The following is a 21346-nucleotide window of genomic DNA, read 5'->3' as shown; positions in this document are numbered from 1 at the left end:
TCCCAGGCCTTGCAGACCTTCTCTGGTATCAGAAGACACCAGCTTGTGTCTCAGGTACCACCTTATCAAAAGGCTCAGAAGCCCACCTATCTTGGCCTTCAGTACCCTCTTCCCATGCCAGGTTCCAAGTGAAAAGGATTCCTTTGCCTTCACAAAGCCAAAGCAAAATTGGAAAAGACTTTTCATGCAGCTTTTCCCGGTCTTGGATAAGGTTAGGATAGATGCAGGTAGCAGTCTGAGACACTCATTAGTTGAGATGTGGACTGGAGAGTGAGTTGGTAGAACTGGAGACTTGGGGGATTATCTCAAATACCTAGAAAGTCTAAACCCTTCCTTTGTTAAAACCATGAAGACTATGACTTTTCCTGATAATCATTGTTGACCTTCCCTCTTTGTTCTTGATCATATTGTATTTACAGATTGTATCTCTATCATCCTAGTCAATGCCTGAACACAACAGTCACTGGCAAGAACTGCGCAAGAATTCACGCAAATTTGTTGAGCATCCCAGCTGGGCTGATGCTAAGACAAAAAGAGCTGATCCCTGCAATTGAGGAGTTTACAGGCTAGTAGGAGGCAGACAAATAGATATTTGCAAGAAAGAAGGGTGAACGCTCTGAAAGAAGGAATAAAGAAAGCTCTGGAAAAATATGGGAGGGATACCTAACCCATTCTGGAGGATGGAGAGCAGATGGTCTGGGTGGTTTCTAAAAGAAAATAGCTCTCAGCTGATTCTTCAGGAGAAAATAGAAGTTAGACATTGACCTAACAGAAGGACAAGGAGGAAAGTCATGTTTTATAATTTAATGTGCCTACATTTTCAAAAAAACGTGCATAAAATGTGGAGAGGAAGTGAAGGATAAGAAGGGGACGGTAAAAGGCAAGTTGTGGAGAACCTGTGTATGCCAACACTACTCTCAAAAGGAAAAAAAAAGGAATCTACAGACGACTTTTCAGAACAGATCTGTACGATGATATTTGCATTTTAGAAAGCTCATTGGACATAGTATGGTGACAAGATAGAGGGCACGAGATGGGTAGTGCTGGCCTCAAATGAGACTAATGGGAAATTGTGACCAGAATCCATTTGGGGGTGGTACTGATTTCAACCAAAACCGTGGCAGGTAAGACAGAGGGGGGTTGTGCATGTGAATTATATTGAGCAGGTAGAGTAGAGACTGATCAGGTGTGGTGAATGAAAGAGAGGAAGTCACCCAGGACGATTCTGTTGTGTCTGGCCCGGACACTGGGGAGGCCATTTGAGTAGTGGCCAGTGGAAGAGGAGGGGCAGGCCTGGGAGGAGGGGGGAGAAGACAAATTCAGTTTTGGGCATGCTGATTTCAATGTGCTCCTAGGGACATCAAAATGGAGATGTTCTGTATTAAAGGCTGGTATTTAGAAGAAAGATCAGGGTGGGCCCCAGATTTGTAGGTAATGGTTGCAGCCAGCCATGGGAATAGATGAGATCTCCCAGGGGAAGAGAATCTTTAACAGTCGGATCCGCCAATGCCCATGCAGAGAGGACCTCTGAAAGGCACTACAAAGTCAGAGGAGACCAGGAAAGTGTGGTATCACAGAACCCAGGAGAGAGTAATGACATGGAGCGGGGGTGGGGGAGGGGACGAGCAACAGTTCAAAATGACACAGAGAGGCCGGCGGAGAGCTGAACTTGCTCTAGGGTTCAGAGAGGTCTCCAGCGGCCCTGACCGAGCTTTGCGTTCAGAAGCGAGGGTGGACGTTCAGAAGCGAGGGTGGACGCCAGCTGAAGAGCAGGGAAGCAGTAACCGGGCGGTGACGGCGTGGAGACGCCCAGTGTCACCCACCGTTTGGAGAAGTGCAGTGGGAAGGTGGACGACAAAATGGAGATGGCAGCTGCAGGGGAGGGAGGGCAGCGGCTCAGTTAACATCTCAGGAACTGCAGCGTGGAGAGCTGCGGTGCTGTGTGCAGCTGGGCGTGCGTGCGGTAAACGACGTAAACAAATACCCCCGCCGGCTTCCCTCTCCGTCCTGCTGAGCGCTAGAAAGCCTTTTGTTTTCATTCCCTTTATCAGTGAGAAATGGCTCTGGGCTTAACCTGTTAAACTGAAACCAGAGTGTGGCAGTGCAGCGGCCGAAACCCTTTGACCCGCCGCTAGCGCCCGAGCGCGGGCTGTGCCCACCGCCCCTTCCGATCCTCCCCACCTGCTCTGTTTGCCCTGGGAGGTTTCCAAGTCCAGATCAAAAGCACCCCTACTCCGCCGAGACCCCAGGCTCCCTCCACTCTTATCCAAAATTAGCCAGATCCATTTGCAAGACTTGTTCAAATAGTTAAGTACAAAGGGCCGAGAGACCGGCCGCCCGGCTGTGTGCACGCCAATCAAATCTTTCCTTTGTGGCGCCCGGGAGGGGGACCCCGCCTTGTGGAAGGGGCTCCCTCCATCTGCTAGATGATTCTGTTTCCTTTGGACGCAAGTGTAGGCTCCCAGAGAACATTACCGAAACAGATGGCTTTAAAACTCCCCATCCCTCCTGCAAAAAGCCGTTGTCCGACAGGTAATAAACAAAACGCGGAGCCTCTCGCGGCCGCGGGAGGGGAGAACTCACACTCACAGCACCCCGAGACTGGCTGTGCCCCCGGGGAGCTCCCGCTTGGCACGGGTTCGAGCTCTGGTGAACGGAGACTCGTCCACCACCCCTCTCCGCCAGTTCCACCGGCTCGTTTTCCAGAAACGAGAGGCGCAGTGTTCGCAAACCCAAACATTCCCTGGCAACGGAAACTCGGAACGAGTTAAGCTCTGCATCCGGCGCGCCTGCAAATGCTCCAGCTGAGTGCACGGGAACGCAGCCCAACAGGGACCGTTTTCCGGCAAATCTGGAGGCCCCTTGCAAGGTTTCCCGGCTGACAGAACGGCAGCTTGGACTCGGGAACCCAGCAATGGAGGACGGGAAGAGAGAGACGCCTACCGTACCCGATCGGCGCGGCGGGTCATGCTGCGGGCGTCTGGGCGCCTGGTCGGGCCCCGGGCGCTGCGGACGCGGCCTCTGCTGCGGCCCGGCGGACCTGTGAGCTCTGCCCCGGGACGGCTGCCCCGGGCTGCTCTTGTTTGCACTGGGCCGTTTGCTTTTGGGATTTCTCCAATGCAGATGTAGTCAGGGGGCCGCTGTCCCGGGGGACAATGATTCCATTGGAAGCTGGCCTTTGACAAGACTCACACATGACCTTTGACTAAAATGGCTTTGGGGAAGGAAAGTGTCCGGAGGCCGAAGACGGGGCATCCAGGGCAGGCGTCCACATTCCCACCCCCAACTGTGCCAAGTTAATTTTTCATCCCGTAATCTTTCAAGGAGAGTCTCCGCGAGGTTTGATTTGCGTTTCTCCTTCATTCCGTGGGATTTTCTCCCCTGCTTCCAAAAGGATTTTGCTGCACAAGTTTCCTGCGGTGCCGCTGATGAGTTCCCTGAATTAGCGTTTCCAGGTTAACCGTGGGCAGCGGTATACTGTATAAGTTCCTGTAACATTCTCCGAAATAATACCACCATTTTTTTTTACTCTCCTTTGAGCACGCTACAATTTACAAAAGCGCTTTTCACAATCATGCTATCATTTGGCCTCCAAACAATGCCGGGGAGGCTCGCCTATTACTGACATTTTAGACAAAAAGAAACAGAAGCTCTAGAAAAATTGGGTATTTGCCCAATCACTCAACCAGAAAGTGAAATCTGGGTCCTCTAAATTGGCATCCTCTCCACTTCCACAAGGCACCCACCTCCCTGCTGGGTGACCCACTGCTCAAAGTCAAGTATTACACAAAGACACTATACAAAAACACTAACACATTATTATAACATGTAATGCAAAGTAGTAATGGCTATAACTATTTTAATTTTTGAATTATGAAAGCGTTAGAAATTGTTTTAATAAAGTAACTGTTTTGGTTATTGATGTCCACAGATGTCTCAAATTCATGGACTACTTTTTTTTTTTTTTCAATTGTCTAAATTTTTCCTTCAGCAGCTGTCAAAAAGATGCTGTGGGGACCAGCCTGGCCACTCCCAGGTGTGGGTACAAACCAGGGGTTCCTTGGGCTGCTGCCAGAGTCTATCACCAATGATGATCAGAGTCTGTTCCCCTCTGTTTTCTGGGTCCTTCCAGATGATGAACAAGGAGTCAGCATCCCAGAATTTTATTGTGCTGAGAAGGGCTTGAGGAAGGTCTACAGAAATGCCCTGGAGCCCCCTGGCAACATGTCGGGTGGTATCATTCTCATTTTTTTTTCAGCTTATAGAAGGGGAAAGGGGGTGATACTCACACTCATTTTGGAAGGACTGTGAGGAGTCAGCCAGGAGGAGAAGAGGGAGGAGGACATCACGGAGCAAGACAACACCACCGACAAAGGCTGTCCATTGCCATGAGCGAACTGAAAATAGTTCCTGCAGGCAGGAGCCCCAGGTGTGGGAGGCGGATTCTAGAGAGGAGGGTGTGGGTTTGGACTCTGACCAGCCTCCTGTGCCACTCTAGGGAATCTGGACATCACCCTGCAGGGCCAAATGGGTTCATACAATTGGCCTGGGTTATCAGCTCACAAGAAAAGGATGCAGGAGTCATATGTTGTTCTACAACAAGAAAAAAATAGATACATAGATCGAAAGACAGATCGATATATATCTATATCTATATCTATATCTATATATATATATATATATATAGATATAGATATCTATATATATCTATATATATATATATCTCCACCTAGCTTGGTAGTTATGGGCCTTAACTTCATACACGAGGTTTCTTCTTCCTTGCTACAAAAATGTGAGCAATCTATTTAACCTCACTGTGCCTCAGTTTTCTCACCAGTAAAATGAGGATTGTGGTATCTGCTATGCGGATAAAATGCAGTTATGTAGGTAACACTCTTGACCTTTCTTTGGATATACGGTGGCATTTGAAAACAGGCAGCTCTTGTCATGTCTCACAGGACTTTTGAGTGCGCAGTGCCTGCCACGGAGACCCGAGGACAAAACAAGGAGCCCTCTCTCTCTCTCTCTCTCTCTCTCTCTCTCTCAGTAAGAGAGCTGGAAGGGAAGGAGCCCTTGTTTTCTCTCCACCGCACTTTTGGCCTTTGACTCATGAGGGTTTGTCCTTTGTTCCTTCCACTTGTTATCTTTCAGCTCGACATGACTTCCTTAAGGTCCCGGTCTAGACTGTAATATCAGTCGCAATCTTTCCCTCCGTCCAAACTCTGAGTTTGTTCATTTCCTTGTTCTAAACCACTGCCACACCCCTCTATCTGCAAATCCCACCAAGATGTAGCTATCGGCTCGCGCCACACGTCACCACACAGCCATGGCCACGGGTCCCACCATTTGTATGTGCTCGGCAGCTCCGGCTGGGCGCCCATACCCATGCTTGTGATCTTTCCAAAGGTCCCTGGCCGTCCCACCTCTCCAGTTACAAAAAGTCACTCTTCCCACCTCCTCAGAACTCTGAGCTCACTTCCACCTGGCTCCCTTTCAGCAAACAACCTCCTCTCCCCCCACAGAACACTGTAGACATCGGGAAGGAATGCTACTTCCTGTCTCTGCACCAGAAATGGTATTTCCTGCCCTGCTCCTTCCCTCCCACCTCAGAGGTGCCCCTCCATCTGTATGCTTTGGAATCCCCCTCTTCCCATTTCCTCTGGAACATTCTTTCATCAACCATCACCCTATCTTTCAGTTTCTTCTCTGCTGATTTCATTAGTTCGTGTAATCAGTAAACATTTGTAAAACGATTACATGCAGTCAGCATCTTTGATTCTAGGCATACGAGGATAAATAACACACCATAACCTACAAACACATACAAGTTTCTCCCACACAATGAACTCTCTTTTTCCTAACGTGTTTGAATATGACCCTGTTCCTTATAACGACAACAACAATGAACACACACATACACACACACGCCCACTGTCAGGAACATACTCCCCATGAGTCTTCTGAGGCCAGTTTCTTCCTTTAGAACCTGGCTTAAAGTCACTTCAAAGAGACCCTCCTTGACCAGCCAATCTAGGGAACCATTCTGTCCCTCGTTGTTGCTGTTAATCTTTCTTATTTACTTCATATCATTTATCTCACATTGTAATGAGAGACTCCTCCATTTGCTTGCTTGCATATCTTCAACAGACAATAGTGTGAACCTTCCACTAGTGTGAACCTTTATGAGGTCTGGGACTCTTATTCGCTGCTGTATTCCCAGTGCCCATGGTGTAACTAGTACGTTCTCAGAAAACATTTGTTGACCCTAAACTTTTAAGTGCCAGGACCATCTTTGTTCTAAACTTTTTTTTTAAAGGTTTTTAATGTTTTTATTTATTTTTGAGAGAGAGAGAGAGAGAGAGAGAGAGCGTGAGGGAAGGGAGGGGCAGAGAGAGAGAGGGAGACACAGAATCTGAAGCAGGCTCCAGGCTCCCAGCTGTCAGCACAGAGCCCGAAGGCAGAGTTCCAACCCACAAACCGTGAGATCATGACCTGAGCCCAAGTCAGATGCTTAACCAACTGAGCCACGCAGGCACCCCTCTTAATTTTTTTTTTTTTTTAAATCTCCATTACACAGCCTACTGGTATTTGATGCAAATAGAATCTCCTGAGCGGCTTTGAAAAATTCTGATGCCCAAAGCACCCCAAGACCAGTTACTTCTGGGGTGAGATGTACCTATCAATTTCTGTAAGCTTTCCAGGCAATTCTCAAAGCCAACCTCAAGACCACTGACCTAACCTCTGCCTTACACACAGGTGATGCTCACTCAAGAAATGAATGGTTGGGGGCGCCAGGGTGGCTCAGTCAGTTAAGCGTCCGACTTTGGCTCAGGTCTGATCTCACGGTTCATGAGTTCGAGCCCCGCGTTGGGCTCTGGGCTGACAGCTCAGAGCCCGGAGCCCGCTTCAGATTCTGTGTCTCCCTCTGTCTGCCCCTCCACTGCTTGCACTCTGTCTCTCGCATTGTCTCAAAAATAAATAAACGTTAAAAAAAATTTTTTTAAAGAAATGAATGGTTGAAGGAATGATTCAAGGAACAGAGTCACTCAGCTCCTGCTTATCTTGCAATTCTCTTCTCCCTGGTCTTTCCACACCTGATCTGCTATCCAGGCGTGCAAACCACCAAACACGCACCTGTGCTCTCATGTCTCCCAGCTTTCCCATGCTGCTAGTTCGACCTAGAACCCCCATACCCTGTCTTGGCTACCTGCGGCTGGCCTCCCTGGTAAGGTCTGGCTTTGGGCTCGGTACCACTGCCTCTCCCAGGTCATCGCCATGTCCCCACAGGGCTCTGGACCTCCTCTACCCTTGCATATATCCCTATGAGAGAAGGCATGCTGCCGCCTGATGTTGTGTCAGGACCCTTCTTGACCGGGGGCTCTTCTCTCCTCGTATCCTCATGTGTAGCAGCCACTCCAGCCACAGCAGCCACTCCACAGATATTGTGGAATGAATTCACAAATTAATGGATTAACATATTGATGAATTTTTTTTTCTTTTCAAATTTTTATTTTAAGTTCTAGTTAGGTAACATACAGCGCAATACTGGTTTCAGGAGTAGAATTCAGGGATTCGTCACTTACATACAACACCCGGCGCTCATCGCAAGTGCCCTCCTTAGTACCCATCATCCATTTAGCCCATCCCCCCACCCACCTCCCTCCATCAAGCATCTCTTATGGTTTGGTTCCCTCTCTCTTTTTCCCCTCCCATATGTTCATCTGTTTTGTTTTTTAAACTCCATATATGAGTGAAATCATATGGTATTTGTCTTTCTCTGACTGACTTATTTCCTTAGCATAATACACTCTAGCTCCATCTATGTCATTGCAAATGGCAAAATTTCATTCATTTTTTTAGCTGAGTAATATTCCATTATATATATATGCACACACTATATATATATATATATATATATATATATATATATAAATATATATATGCACACACACACACACACACACATATATACACACCACATCTTCATTATCCATTCGTTAGTCGACAGACATTTGGGCTCTCTCCATAGCTTGGCTATTGTTGATAATGCTGCTATAAATATCAGGGTGCATGTACCTCTTCGAATCTGTATTTTTGTATCTTTTGGGTAACATATTGATGATTTTTTTAAGGTTTATTTATTTTTGAGAGCGAGAGACAGAGAGACAGAGCATGAGTGGGAGAGAGGCAGAGAGAGAAAGACACAGATTCTGAAGCAGGCTCCAGGCTCCAAGCTGTCTGCACAAAGCCTGACATGGGGTTCGAACTCACCAACTGCAAGATCACAACCTGAGCTGAAGTCAGACTCTTAACCGACCAAGCCACCCAGATGCCCCCATATTGATGAATTTTTAAAGAGATAACTGTACATTTATGTTTTATTTTTTGTTTTTAATTTTTGTTTTTTAAGAGCTTTATTGAGCTATACATCAAATCACATACAATTCCTCCATTTAAATTGTACAATTTAATGGTTTTTCAGATATTCACAGAATTGATATTTCTAGAATATTTTCTTCACTCCAAAATGAAACCTTATAACCATTAACAGCCACCTCCTTGTCTCCCCAGCTTCCCAAACCTAGGTAGCCACCAACCTACTTTCTGTCTCTATGGATTTGCCTACCGTGGACACTTCATATAAATGGAATCATGGTTTTATGTGTGTGTGGTTGGCATCTACTTCCACTTTTGAAGATCTATTTGGCCACAAGCATCCCTTTCACATTGAATTGATGTGACAGAATACAGACCCTGGAAGAGATCTTGGAGGACAAACAGGTAGAATTTCTTAGACCTATTACACAACAATCTAATAAATTACCCAAATTCCTGAGCTGGGAGAAGGAAGATATACAAGCTTAGCTATACATGCTACCACGGAAGAAAGGGAAAGGGGACAGATTCCAGGATGGCTTAGCTCTGCCTCACCAGCCCTGTCCAAACTACACCATTAGGACAGGACCTTCTGCGCCATAAGGACTCCATACTGAAGGCAAATTGTCCACAGGTCAAGTTCTAGCTTTGCCACATATTAGCTGTAACTCCTGATTCCCTGCTTCTTCATCTCTAAAAAGAGGATACAAATAGTTCTTGTCTCATAAGCACCACATCACAGCACTGTTATAAGAGTAAATGAGGCGACACATATCAAGTGCATAGCACAGCACCTGGGACATTATCAATGCCTGATAAATATTTATGCTGTTGTAGCTGTTGAAGTTTGGCCACAGCTGTTTATATATTGTTCTTCTAAGTAAAATTTAATGTGGAAAGAGGGTTCTGGTGCTTTTAAAAAATAACACAAGCCATTATTCTAGGAAAACTATACGCACCATGCAGATAGCCACTGCCAGATGGTCATCTGTGTTCTGCTTGATGAGAGTGGGGACAATGGCAAGATTTAGCTGAAGCTGAGGAATAATCATTAGTGGAAAGTGGGGAGATAGTGGGTTAGTCCATTCCTGGCATAAAAAGCTGATGGAAATACCCTTGTTCTGCCCACCAAGGGTACATGGGTACCGTTAGCACGCAGAGGTTACAGGTTCCGTGGACCTGAGGAACTAAACTCCTCTGCAGCAATTTCTTTATTTTCCTTCTACTCTTCTTGCATACAGACCTGCCTGTGGCATCCTCTGCTAAGCCCTCCTGGGGTGTCTCTTAAGTACATCTGAAATCAGCCCTTGGTGGCTGACTCTTGGCAGGCAATCTCGTGATCAGACACAATCACCCGTAGCAAGCGGTCACAGGCTCGCCGAGTTTGCTACCAAGTGGTGGCAACTGTTCTGACCATTATCCTTCCAGTTCCAGGGCAGCTGTCCTTACACGTAAGTATCAAGGGCCTTGGTAGACCTTCATCTGACTTCCGCTGCTTTGAATGGTTTTTCCGGCACATCTGGCCAGCCTCTCTTCAGATTCTGCTCAACTATCTCTCTTTCTTGACTTCCTTCCCTCTAGGATCTCATAGTTCCCTGTACATGCCTGTGGGGCAGCGCCTGGACAGTCTCCAGTTATCCCCTGTGTAGATGACTGTGAACAGCCAAAAACTAAAACACAAGGACACTTTTCACTTATCTTTGTGTGTCCCATTAACAGCCCTGGGCCAAACACACAACGGTCATTCCTCTAATTTTACAGATATATATCGAGGGCCTACTAGGTGCTGACACTTCAAGATGCAAACATTCATAGAAGCATGGGATTTTAATCCTGAAAGGAATTTTGAGACAAGAAAATGAGGCCCAGAAAAGGTTGTGTCTTATCAAGTGTCCCAGTGGCTGAGTACAGAAAATGTTGGAGATAGAATTCAACTCTCCTGACACCCTGTTCTTTTATGATAGGTTTTCTTTTAAATGTGCTTTGAAAACTGGAGAAAATATGAATGATTATTTTGTTCATTAATGGTTTTTTTAACTCCAGAGCTAGCCCTCAAAGCACCCCTGAGTTGGTGACCGAGGATATTAACACAGACCAACCCAAAAATGCAACATTGCTAATGCCACTACTGTCTGACTCTCTGTCCTTCTACACCCCCACCCTGCTTGCTCACATCTCACCCACGCCAGGCCAACCAAGGGCCTGTAAAAATTTAACTTGATGTGATTGCACAACCGTGAAAGCCTGAGTTGCTTTTTGAGGTAATGAATGATTCTTTAATTGCCTCGTGAAAATGTTTCCAGTGGGAAGAAATACAGAACAAGCTGTCACAAACATAAATGTCCCTGTTAGGCTCTGGTGAGGTTATTATACAACTAAAAGTTTCAGGGGGACCAGCTTGGGAGACACACTGAATCTGGTTCTGTTTCTCTTCCTACCCCTTTGTTGAATTTCTATTGTTAAGAATCCTTTTGGAGGCGATGGATAGGTTTATTACTTTGATTGGCATATGTCCAAACTCATCAAATCATATATGTTAGATACTCGCAGGTTTTTTATATCAGTTATACCTCAATAGAGGTTTTGTTGTTTTGTTTTGTTTTTCTTAAAGAATCTGTTTCTTCACTGTGTTGAAATCATGGTCCAGCAAGCCCAGTGTTCTGTGTTCCTCAGCAAGGCAAACTTTGGGTAAGAAAGAGCAAGACTATACTTCCTGCCTAGCTCCTTAAAGGCTGCTGATGAGTTTCCCTTAATGACTCATGACGGCACTAATTCCAACGAATGCCACTGCGTTAGGTCAGGCTACCATCATCTCTCAGCTGCACTGCTGAGAAAGTCTCCTTGACTCCAATTTGAAGTCTTCTAACTTACCTCCCATGCTGCAGTCAGAGAGATCATCTGAAAGTTCTAACCTGACCACCTAATTCCTCTGCTGAATATCCTGCAGGGTTCCCCATTTGTCCTGAAGGTAAAGGGTCACCTCCTTAATATAATGCAGCAATAACCTGGTCAAGAGTGCTGCCAACAGACAAAGGTGCTGCCCATAGCTGAGCTGACTGAGCTGAACCCCAGTCCGTATTCCACATGCTAAGCCATGAGCCCTGGCACTGTCCCACTCCCGCCTAAGACCCAGGAAGGATGAGAGGTGTCCCCTGCAGGGCCTATTAGTTCCTGCTGGAGATTCATATCTAATCACCCCTACACTGTTTCCATCCTAACCTCAGCACTATAATTCCACCATATTAGCATCTCGAAACTCCCCTTTGTCTTGCTTCTGACCCTTTGTCCATGTCCTCCTCCACTCGTGCTTCTCTTCATTCTTCCTATCACCTGGATAAGTCACATTTTCTTTCTGCTCTCCTCTTAAACATCATCTTTCCTGACTCTCCTTGGACTGTGTTAGGTGCTCCTAATATGTGTTCTCAAAATACCATGTGTTGTTTCATAACACAACACTCATCCTATGGTCTTATAACTGCCTATTTATCTGCCTTTCCTTGAGAGCAGAGACTGTACCACAGTAATCTGTAACCTCTTGTCTAGGTACTCAGTAGTTATCTGTTGATCAAAGAAGTGAATGAGTAAGTGGATGGATGCATAAATATATTTAAAAAAACCCTTGAATTCATATTTCCCATAAACATCACGTTTTCACTAAAAGAGCTCCAAAACTTTACTACTTATCATCCCATATTTGTCTTAAATCTGTTTTTGTCTGCCTTCACAGAATGCACTTCAAAGGTTGGATCTCTAGGAATTGGGAACTCACTCATCTTAGTTCATCCAAAACCACAGCTTCCCCATTTTACAAACAGTTGAATGTTTCCAAATGGAAAAATGGTCTTTATATGGTGTCTTCACTTATGGGTCTTCCCACCCTCCCCTAACTTGCCACCCAAGGCAACGTAGTGAAAGGCCTTGGAAGTATTCACGTCTGTCCTTTGGGTCATAGTGAGTTCACAAAGCATATTAAGCAGGGGAATGGTATATCATATTTGTGTTTTGAGTAATTGCTAGAGCAGAGGTAAGGAAGGTGAGAGCCTGGCAGCAGGGAGCAGAGAAAGAAAGCCATTATTAGACCAGACAAGGCAAGAAATGAAGTCCTGAAGGGATCATGGCCATGGAGATAAGGACAAAAATCAAGAAATATTTAAGAAAAAGAAAATCTTAATATGGTTGCAAATGAAGGAGAAGAATCAGGGATGATTCCAGTGTTTTGAGCTTCAACAACTGGGTTGCTCCTCATGTCATCATCTGACATCATCTGAACCTGGAACTATGAAGATAGGGAGTTCACTTTAAGATGTGTTCAGTTTAAGTTATGAACTTCCATAACTTAGAAATCAAGAAATCCATAAGAAATCAAGGTAAAAACCATATTTGTATACCCAGTTTCCAGCATACCTTATACATGGTAGGTTCTCAAAATGTTTCTTGAGTTGAATCAAAGGTGCAATACATCCTACTTACAGAATGCTCAATATCTAACGTCAACCATGTGCTTTGTCAAATTCGAAGCAAAGACCCATCTAACCATACTGCTCTGTATTAACATAATATAACATTTATCCATATGACAAGCTAAGAAATTTCAACCCCCTGGAAAGTATGACTAAGAGATTTTACTGCAATAATAATTTTCACTAAGTGGTGGAAGGAGTCAGGAAAGGGGATATTATAGCAACCACAAATAGGTCCAGGGCTACACTTGGCTTGCAATTCCACTACAAATTTCAGAGAAGCCATAAAAGATTCAAGTGAAATCTGGTTGGTTGATTAGAAACATGTGAAGAAACCCTAAACAGGCACGTGTTTCACATTTCCTACTCTGAAGTTGGCCAAGTATTAATCATCCTCCCTGTGTTATTCCAGAAAACAGAATCACTCCAGCTGGCCTTTTGAACGGACAGGACCTCGGATAGGAGACAATCCACAAATCTGGGACTTCCATAGACAGAGAATTAGCAAACAAGTGCTATGCAGAACTTTCCCCACCTTCCACAACGCTGCTCCGTGTACTACCCTCCACACCCCGGCCCTCAGCCCAGTTCAAGCTCACCTCTATATTACAAAGGAAGAGAGACTCTGGGGACATAGCCTCTCAAGTGAGAACACCGTTGCTTCATCTTGAACCCCCTCCTCCCCAGAACACAGATTCCAGAATGGAAGAGGCACAGACTTTGGAGCCAGAAAGTCCCAAATTTGAACCAAACTCCACCATTTACTTTGGGTGATTTACCTAACCTCTTTGAGTCACGGATTTCTTCATTTACAAAACAAGGATAATAAGACCTACTTTGAAGGGTGAAGACAAAATGAGGTAATTTATATAAAACACATACAATACATGTGTGTGATATTAGCAAACATGGATTTGGAGCCTTCTTGTCCCTTCCTTCTGTATGATGACCTGTCTAAGCAAATGTGAAGCCCAAACTGTCTAACACAGGCCCCACTCACAGAAGTCTCAAAGGAATGGTTCCAATGTACAAGGCAACTGGAGAACTTATCAGGGTGCTATGTAGAGAGCTCAATTTCACTGAGTCCTCCCAGGACTCACAGAGCAGGTGAGGTGACAATGAATCTGTTCTTCCTCAGATGCAAGTAAGAGCAAGGAGGAGGGAAAAGCTCATTTTGGGTCTGAACAGTCAGGTCAGACCTCAGAGATGAGGCATCATTTGAACTGGGCTTTAATGGATGAGCAACATTTCCTGGGATAGAATCAGAGATATTTCATACAAAGGGGGTTAAATGAATAAAGACACTGAGGTCATGATGTGCTCAAGAAACAACAACTGGTTAGATATGGCTAGAGGAGAGGCAAAGGAAAGAAATGCTGGGGGAAGTGATGGGCAAGGTCAACTGGATTAGTTTGCCAAGTGTTTACCATGCTAGGCAGAGCGTCTGGACTTAATCCTATTAATAATGCAAGCACATTAAAGAAATCTGAAAATTTCTCTTTTGCGTCTTATTGTATTTTGTTTTTAGCATTTTTCTATTCTCATTATGAAAACCAAACATACATTAAAAAGTAATTTTTTTGAAAAAAAGGGGTGCCTGGGTGGCTCAGTCGGTTAAGCATCTGACTCTTGGTTTCAGCCTGGGTCATGATCTCACAGTTCATGGGTTTGAGCCCCAAGTCAGGCTCTGCACTGACAGCATGGAGCCTGCCTGGGATTCTCTCTCTCTCTCCCTCTCTTCCTGCCCCTTCCCTTCTCTCTCTCTCTCAAAATAAATAAATAAACTTAAAAAAAATGAATCTGTCTTCATCCCAGACTGTGTCTACTCCTCAGCATTAAATCTTTGTTCTCTCTCCTTCCAGAAATTTTCCGCATACTCTTATAAATCTGCCTGTGAATGAATAATTATACACTGCATTGTACGTGTTTATTTCCTGCTTTGCAATGTATCTTTACGACTCAGCATATATCACTTCACCTCATTATTTAAAATAGCTGTATGGTAGTCCACACTTTAGACTGTTGCATATCTTTTATTTAACTAAATCTCAGTTGGTAGATATTTAAGCTGTCCCCACTTGTTTATTATTACAAACAAGGCTGCAATCCCTCCTCATATCTTTGGAAATATGTGAGAATATTCCTGTAGGGGGAAAAAAAACCCACTAAAAACAGAATTGCTGGATCAAAAGGTATGTGCTTTTAAAATCTGAGAGCTATTTTCAACTTGGTCATTAGAAAAAGTACCTATTTATACTTCTATCACCAGAGTATGACTGTATCTGTTTCTACATATCCTTGACCTTACTCTGTTATCAAACTTTTAAATCTTGGCCACTCTAGCAAGTTAAGCTTTTTTAATTTCCTGTTTTGACTTACAATTTTTTGAGTGAAGGCGAGCAACTGCTCATATGTTCATAAACCATTTGTCCTTCTTTCTCTGAGAATGGCTTTTTTTTTTTTTTATTTTTTTTTATTTTTTTTTTTTATTTTTATTGTCCTGGCCAGTTTTTCTATTAGTTTGTGGTCTTTTCCTTGCTGATTTATAAGAGCTCTTTATATATTAGGAAAATAGGCAAATTGACCGTGAGTTTGTTTATGGCTTCTGGGCTCTATCCAGTTCTTAGAGGTGTCTCTTCCACTCCAATATTATTTTAAAGTCCACCCATGTTTTCTTTCATACTTTTATGACTTCCATTTTATGTTTATAATTTTGGTTGATAAAGAGTTCATTTTGCTATAAGGCATCAGATATGGATTTCATTGTTACTCCTTCTTTGTGACTTTCCTTTAATAGATGATCTTACCCCCATTTAAATTTATTGAGAGTAAGACATGTTTGTTCTGAGTTCCTTTCTCAGTTCTGTTTTTCTGTTTTTAATGCTTCCTCTGTTTTCCAACTTTTACTGCATGGTCTGTTTTTTATCTTCGTTGATATCTCTGCCTCTTTTTCTTGTTCTTTCTTTCTTTTTCTTTTTCCTTATGGAAGACTGTGTTATGGAAGAACAAGGAAGCCTCGCATGTGAGAAGTGTTTTATGTGTATGTGTCTGCCTGTATATAGCGATTGGCCCCCCCAGTTGTTGGTAGGATGTGGTTGACACCTACCGTCTCTACCGTCCCCTCTCCTCCGAGAACTCTTGTAAAGATGGCCATCTGCAGGAGTCTCTCTTGGCACCACTTCTCATGACACTTCCCAGTGCACAACAGGGACTTGGACACCCTGTCCTCGTCTACCCACAACCCTACACGATGCTGTTCCAGGCACAACTGGCTCTTTGACAATGTGCTGCCTCTTTTTGGCGACCACTATGGAAAAGTGGATTTACTCGAAGTGTCTTCCCTCATGTAGATCCAAATGTTACTGGGTTCAGCAATTATTCTTCAGAGCTTGGGGTTGTAGGTATTTTCTAACTTATGCGAAGACTTTCTTTTCCTTTTTTCAGTTGGTTTTAAAAAGACAGAGGTGGGCTGGGAACAGCTTTACCGCCCCGTTTTTGCCAGAATTTCTCCAGTAAAGATAATTAAGCAGGAGAGAATAGATTGATATAAAGCTAATGATGCTTTTGACAGGCAGACTGGAGGGGAAAGAGAAGGGAGGCAGGGAACCCAATTAGAAAGCTAGCATGGTGGGGGCGCCTGGGTGGCTCAGTCAGTTAAGTATCCAACTCTTGATTTCGGCTCAGGTCATGATCTCATGGTTTGAGAAATGGAGCCCTGCATTGGGCTCTGCACTGACAGTGTGGAGCCTGCTTGGGATTCACTCTCTCCCTCTCTCTCTCTGCCCCTCCCCAGCTCATGCTTGTGCTCTCTTGTTCTCAAAATAAAGAAAATTAAAAAAAAAGAAAACGGAAAAGAGGTGAAGCTAAGGTGGATTAGGGTGGCATTTGGAGGAAGAAACGTCTGGAAGAAAGCCTGCTGGCCAATCGACAGGACTCTGTAGCTAATTAAAAAGGAAGGTTAGAAAAGACGTGGAGAAGACACGGAGAAAAAAGGTAACTTGGTAGATGGCCATGCGTTTGCTGAGGGAGGAAATATAGCAGAGGAAAAAGTTCATGCTTTCATATGTTGAAGTTGCTGGAACATTCAGAGGAAGATACAAACCAGGTTGTTGGAAACGTACTACCAAAAGAGAGCAGCGGGTGTCAAATTAGACGTCTCCAGCAGACTGAACGCTGTGGTGGCTGGAGTCGTGAAATAGGTTAACTTGCGAAGAAAGATGGGATGAAACAAGAGGAAGATGAAGATAGAGGCTGGAGAATATCAGTCTTTCAGGGGCTGGTGCAGAAAGCTGCACCGGCAAAGGACAGAACTGTAGGTTTGCAGAAAACAAGACACGGTGGCATCGTGAAAAGCAAGGAAGGCACGTACCGAGAAAGGTTGTAGAGTCAGCAATGTCAGCTGTTGAAGAGGGTTCTGCAGCAAGCACTGACAGTTGCCCACTGAAGTCGGTAATTGGTGACAGCAATTTGGAGGGCAAGGAAGGCAAGTGGAAGGGAAGATGCTAAACTCGTATTAAGGATCCAATACATACCAGGCAATACACTGGTGTTTTGCATATGTCATTCCAGTTAATCTCCATAAAAATCCCCCAGAAGAGGAAACGGAAGCTAAGAAACATTAAGTAACCCTTGCACCATCATGAGGAAGCCAAGGAGGCAGCTCGATTTACACACAAATCCTGCAGTTAAAGTACTTTCCTGTCTTTACTATGTTAACCTTCAAGTCAGACTATAGTAAATTAACAAACGCCTGCAGCCTGAGAAATGTAATGTGTTTCAGATCATAGTTTCCTAGTGAACTTCTATTAAAAAATTGTTGCCGGAGGGGTGCCTGGGTGGCTCAGTCGGTTCAGCATCTGACTCTTGATCTTGGCTCAGGTCATGATCTCACGGTTTGTGAGTTCGAGCCCTGAGTTGGGCTCCATGCAGCTTGGGATTCTGTCTCTCCCTCTCTCTGCTCCTTCCCTGCTTTCTCTCATTATCTCTCTCAAAATAATTAAAGAACGTTAAAAAAAAAAAAGAAAAAAATTGTTGCTGGATTCCTTTTATAAATTCTGGCTGTCACGCCTAACATAATTTATTTATTTATTTATTTATTTTTTTTATTTTTATTTTTATTTTTTTGTTTGTTTTTGGGACAGAGAGAGACAGAACATGAACGGGGGAGGGGCAGAGAGAGAGGGAGACACAGAATCGGAAACAGGCTCCAGGCTCTGAGCCATCAGCCCAGAGCCCGACGCGGGGCTCGAACTCACAGACCGCGAGATCGTGACCTGGCTGAAGTCGGACGCTTAACCGACTGCGCCACCCAGGCGCCCCTCGCCTAACATAATTTATCACAGTGGTCAGGACTATGTTGGTTTGATGCTAGCTGGACTGCACTGGCTTCATTCCTGACAATGGTGAGCACTCAGTAAATAGTAACTAAACTAACAGAGGTCACAAAATTAGTGTTAAAAGAAAGGCAACAATGCAAATATCGCTATATTTTCCCTGCCCATTTTTTAGCAGAAATGTCTCCATCCTGAGTTCTGTAGAATTTCCGCCTATGTCATAGAATGATGAATGCACAAACTTTCTTGACTTGAGAGATTATAATTCCTCTTTCTTGAAGTATCATGTCCTCTCTTGGATTCTGTCTGTCCTACAAGACATCAGTGCTCTTTGCTGCTGAATATTGTGCTTGACACATAGCAGTGTTCAATGAATGTTTGTTCTCCTGAGTTGTTGTTATTGTTGTTGTTGTTGTTGTTGTTGTTGCTGTTTTTAGGCTGAGGCCACTGCAGGTGGTTCTATAATGCATTTGCCTGTCTTTAAAAAAGTCCAAAAACATCAAGACAGGGGCACATAATTGGTGCTCAACTTCACTGCTAAACCAATTCAAAACCAGCCAACCAATGAAATTGGCTGAAAGGGGTACCGGCAACTTTATAGTTTTCCTCAGGATGGGAAAAAGGACATACTTAATGTTTATGGACACACTTAATAATGGGAACATATTTAAGGATTCTGGAATTCCTCTGTGCCATTTCTATCCAGAGCACCTAGCCCCCACACACAGAGAATGTGACAAGTAATGGCATTTCCCGTGGAGCCACAGGAGCAGGACCCATATATACAGAATATTCACAGGAACAATTCCCCATGCCGACCTAATCAGAAGGAAAGCATAACTCCTTGTTTTGGCGCTGTGGTGACTGGGCTTGTCATGCATGCCTCTTCCAGCTGATGGGAGGATGATGAGCTCCTCACATCTTTTACTAGATGTGTTTTTGGGTATACATTTTCTCAGCAGGGAAATTAACAAGAACAAATGACAATAAACACCATCATTTCTTGCACATCGCCCGTGTGCCAGGACTTTGGCCTAATTCCTCCAACAATCCTACAAGTTAAGTTTCTTAACCAAAGTTACACACATGTGGTAATCGGCAGAAGCAGGGTTAAGTCAGGTCTCTTCTTACTAGATCTACCACCTTTATCATAAGACTAAAGACAACTGACCCTCTCCCCAAGTTAAAACAACAACAACAACAAAACAAAAACTAAAAAAAAAAAAAAAACCATAAAACTGAAACATTTCTTTTAGGAGCTTGGAGTTGTGTCAGATCCTGCCAGTTTTCTTCCTGATCTTCCCTCTCCTTCAAACGAAATCCCTATATAGGTGGCCCTCTGAAGAAAAAGACTACATTTCTGAGCCTCCTTTGCAGCTTGGCCATGACTAAATTTTGGCTAATGCGATATAAGCAGAAGTGGTACGTGCAATTTCTTGGAAGTATTCTTAAAGGGAGAGGGTACATCATTCTTCATCACTTCCCTTCTTCCTGTTTGCTAGAATTTACATGTAATCACTATAGTTCTAGCAGCTATTGTGGAACGGAAGCCATACTCAGCAGTTTATAAGAAAGAAGGTGTCATGGGGCACCTGGGTGGCTCAGTTGGTTAAGCATCTGACTTCAGCTCAGGTCATAATCTCACAGTTCATGAGTTCAGGCCCCTCTTTGGGCTCTCTGCTGTCCACACAGAGCCTACTTTGGATCCTCTGTCCCCCTCTCTGCCCCTCCCCGACTCATCTCTGTGTGTTCTCTCTCTCTCTCTCTCTCTCAAAAACAAATAGTAAAAAAGAAAGAAAGAAGGAACACAAGAAGGAAGGAAGAAAAAAAAGAAAGAAAGAAGGAAGGAAGGAAGAAAAAAGGAAGGAAGGAAGGAAGGAAGGAAAAGAAAGAAAGAAAGAAAGAAAGAAAGAAAGAAAGAAAGAAAGAAAGAAAGAAGAAAGTGTCTTGATCACCATGCAGCACTGGCTACTGCCTACAGACATCTTGAATGTGAGGTAGAAATACATTTCCACTTGTTTAAGCTACTGCCTTTATTTCCTGTTTACCACAGTTGGGTCTAATTCTAACTGATACAGCAATCTTATGAAATCTCGTGTATGATGACATCTTGTATTGTTGTTGAACATACGCTCATTAAGTTAAAATGGTATTGGGCATGCTAAGTACTATAGATAGAAACAATTGTGATACAGTCTTGCTTCAAGAAGGTTTCAATTAAACGGAAAGAGAAGACATGTCCATGAGACTACGATAAAGGGTATAACTGGTATGTGAGTCAGTTCTACGCATAGTATATTTTTAGGTATGTTTTGAAGTGTTTATATCTAGTTCTCCTACACCAACAAGGGGAGAGCACAAAATCGCTTTTCTGTTTTGTTTTGTTTTTTATCCTTGAGTATTAACAGGTAGTCAATAGTTTGACCAATTGAAAAACACATTCTTCAATGGATCCACTGCACTTAAAATAAAACTGGAACTTTGTCTATTTTCTTGTTGGAATCTCTAACCCTGGGCCATCAGCTTTCTGTACAAAAGGAAGATAAAGATTATAAGGAGGGGAGCCCCAAGTCCCATGCTTCCTTCTCTTACTGTGAGATACAGACTCAGGGTCCCTTTCACTAGCTCTGTGCACAATATACACTCAGAATGTGTGGGGAGAAATCCTGGAGGAGAGTTCTCAGAATAAAGAGAATAAAGATGTAGATTCCAGTTCCTGGCTCTGACTTCAATTTCCTGTTACCTCAACAGATTGTCTCACCTTTCTGGACCACAAGTCCCTTAATTAATAATGAATTAATTAGTGATAACAAGAGGATTGGACTCAGTGGTCTCTAAGGTCTCATTGAGCACAAATGCTCTGTGACTATGGCTGGAACCAGCCTCAAGTAGGAAGTTGGGGAACCTTGAATGCAGTTGGGCTGAATCCTGATTCATCCACTGATTCACAGGGTGACCTTAAGAGAGACATGCAGCATTTGCTAACCTCAGGTTCCTCCCTGTAAGACAAGGGAGATGAACAAGAGATATGCTTTATAACATCTCCAGCAGTTCAACTATTCTATAAATACTCAATGCAAAATTGTTTTACTCATGGAAAAAAATTAATAATATTATTAAGCTTAAAATGAATAGGTAGCACCATTCAAAATAATCCCAAACTGTGTTCCATACATA

At 43.8% G+C, this 21346-nt stretch overlaps 1 protein-coding gene across 1 annotated transcript in view; it reads right to left on the bottom strand.

Annotated features, from left to right (window-relative positions):
• The window catches only part of ENPP2 (ectonucleotide pyrophosphatase/phosphodiesterase 2), a 109883-nt gene extending 106672 nt beyond the window's left edge, over window positions 1-3211 (bottom strand). The window contains 3 exon segments of the mRNA XM_086695990.1: window positions 2949-2999; window positions 3001-3072; window positions 3074-3211. Of these exon segments, the coding sequence (XP_086552116.1) occupies window positions 2949-2999; window positions 3001-3072; window positions 3074-3196 (246 nt within the window). The 5' untranslated portion in view covers window positions 3197-3211.
• Window positions 3212-21346: the final 18135 nt, after the last annotated feature.

This window comes from Puma concolor, chromosome F2 (genome assembly GCF_028749965.1).
Source record: "Puma concolor isolate L17-30 chromosome F2, mPumCon1.1.hap2, whole genome shotgun sequence".
Classification (NCBI taxonomy): Eukaryota; Metazoa; Chordata; class Mammalia; order Carnivora; family Felidae; genus Puma; species Puma concolor.
The sequence above is the reverse complement of the archived record's forward strand: the minus strand, read 5'-3'. Positions and strand labels throughout refer to the sequence as shown.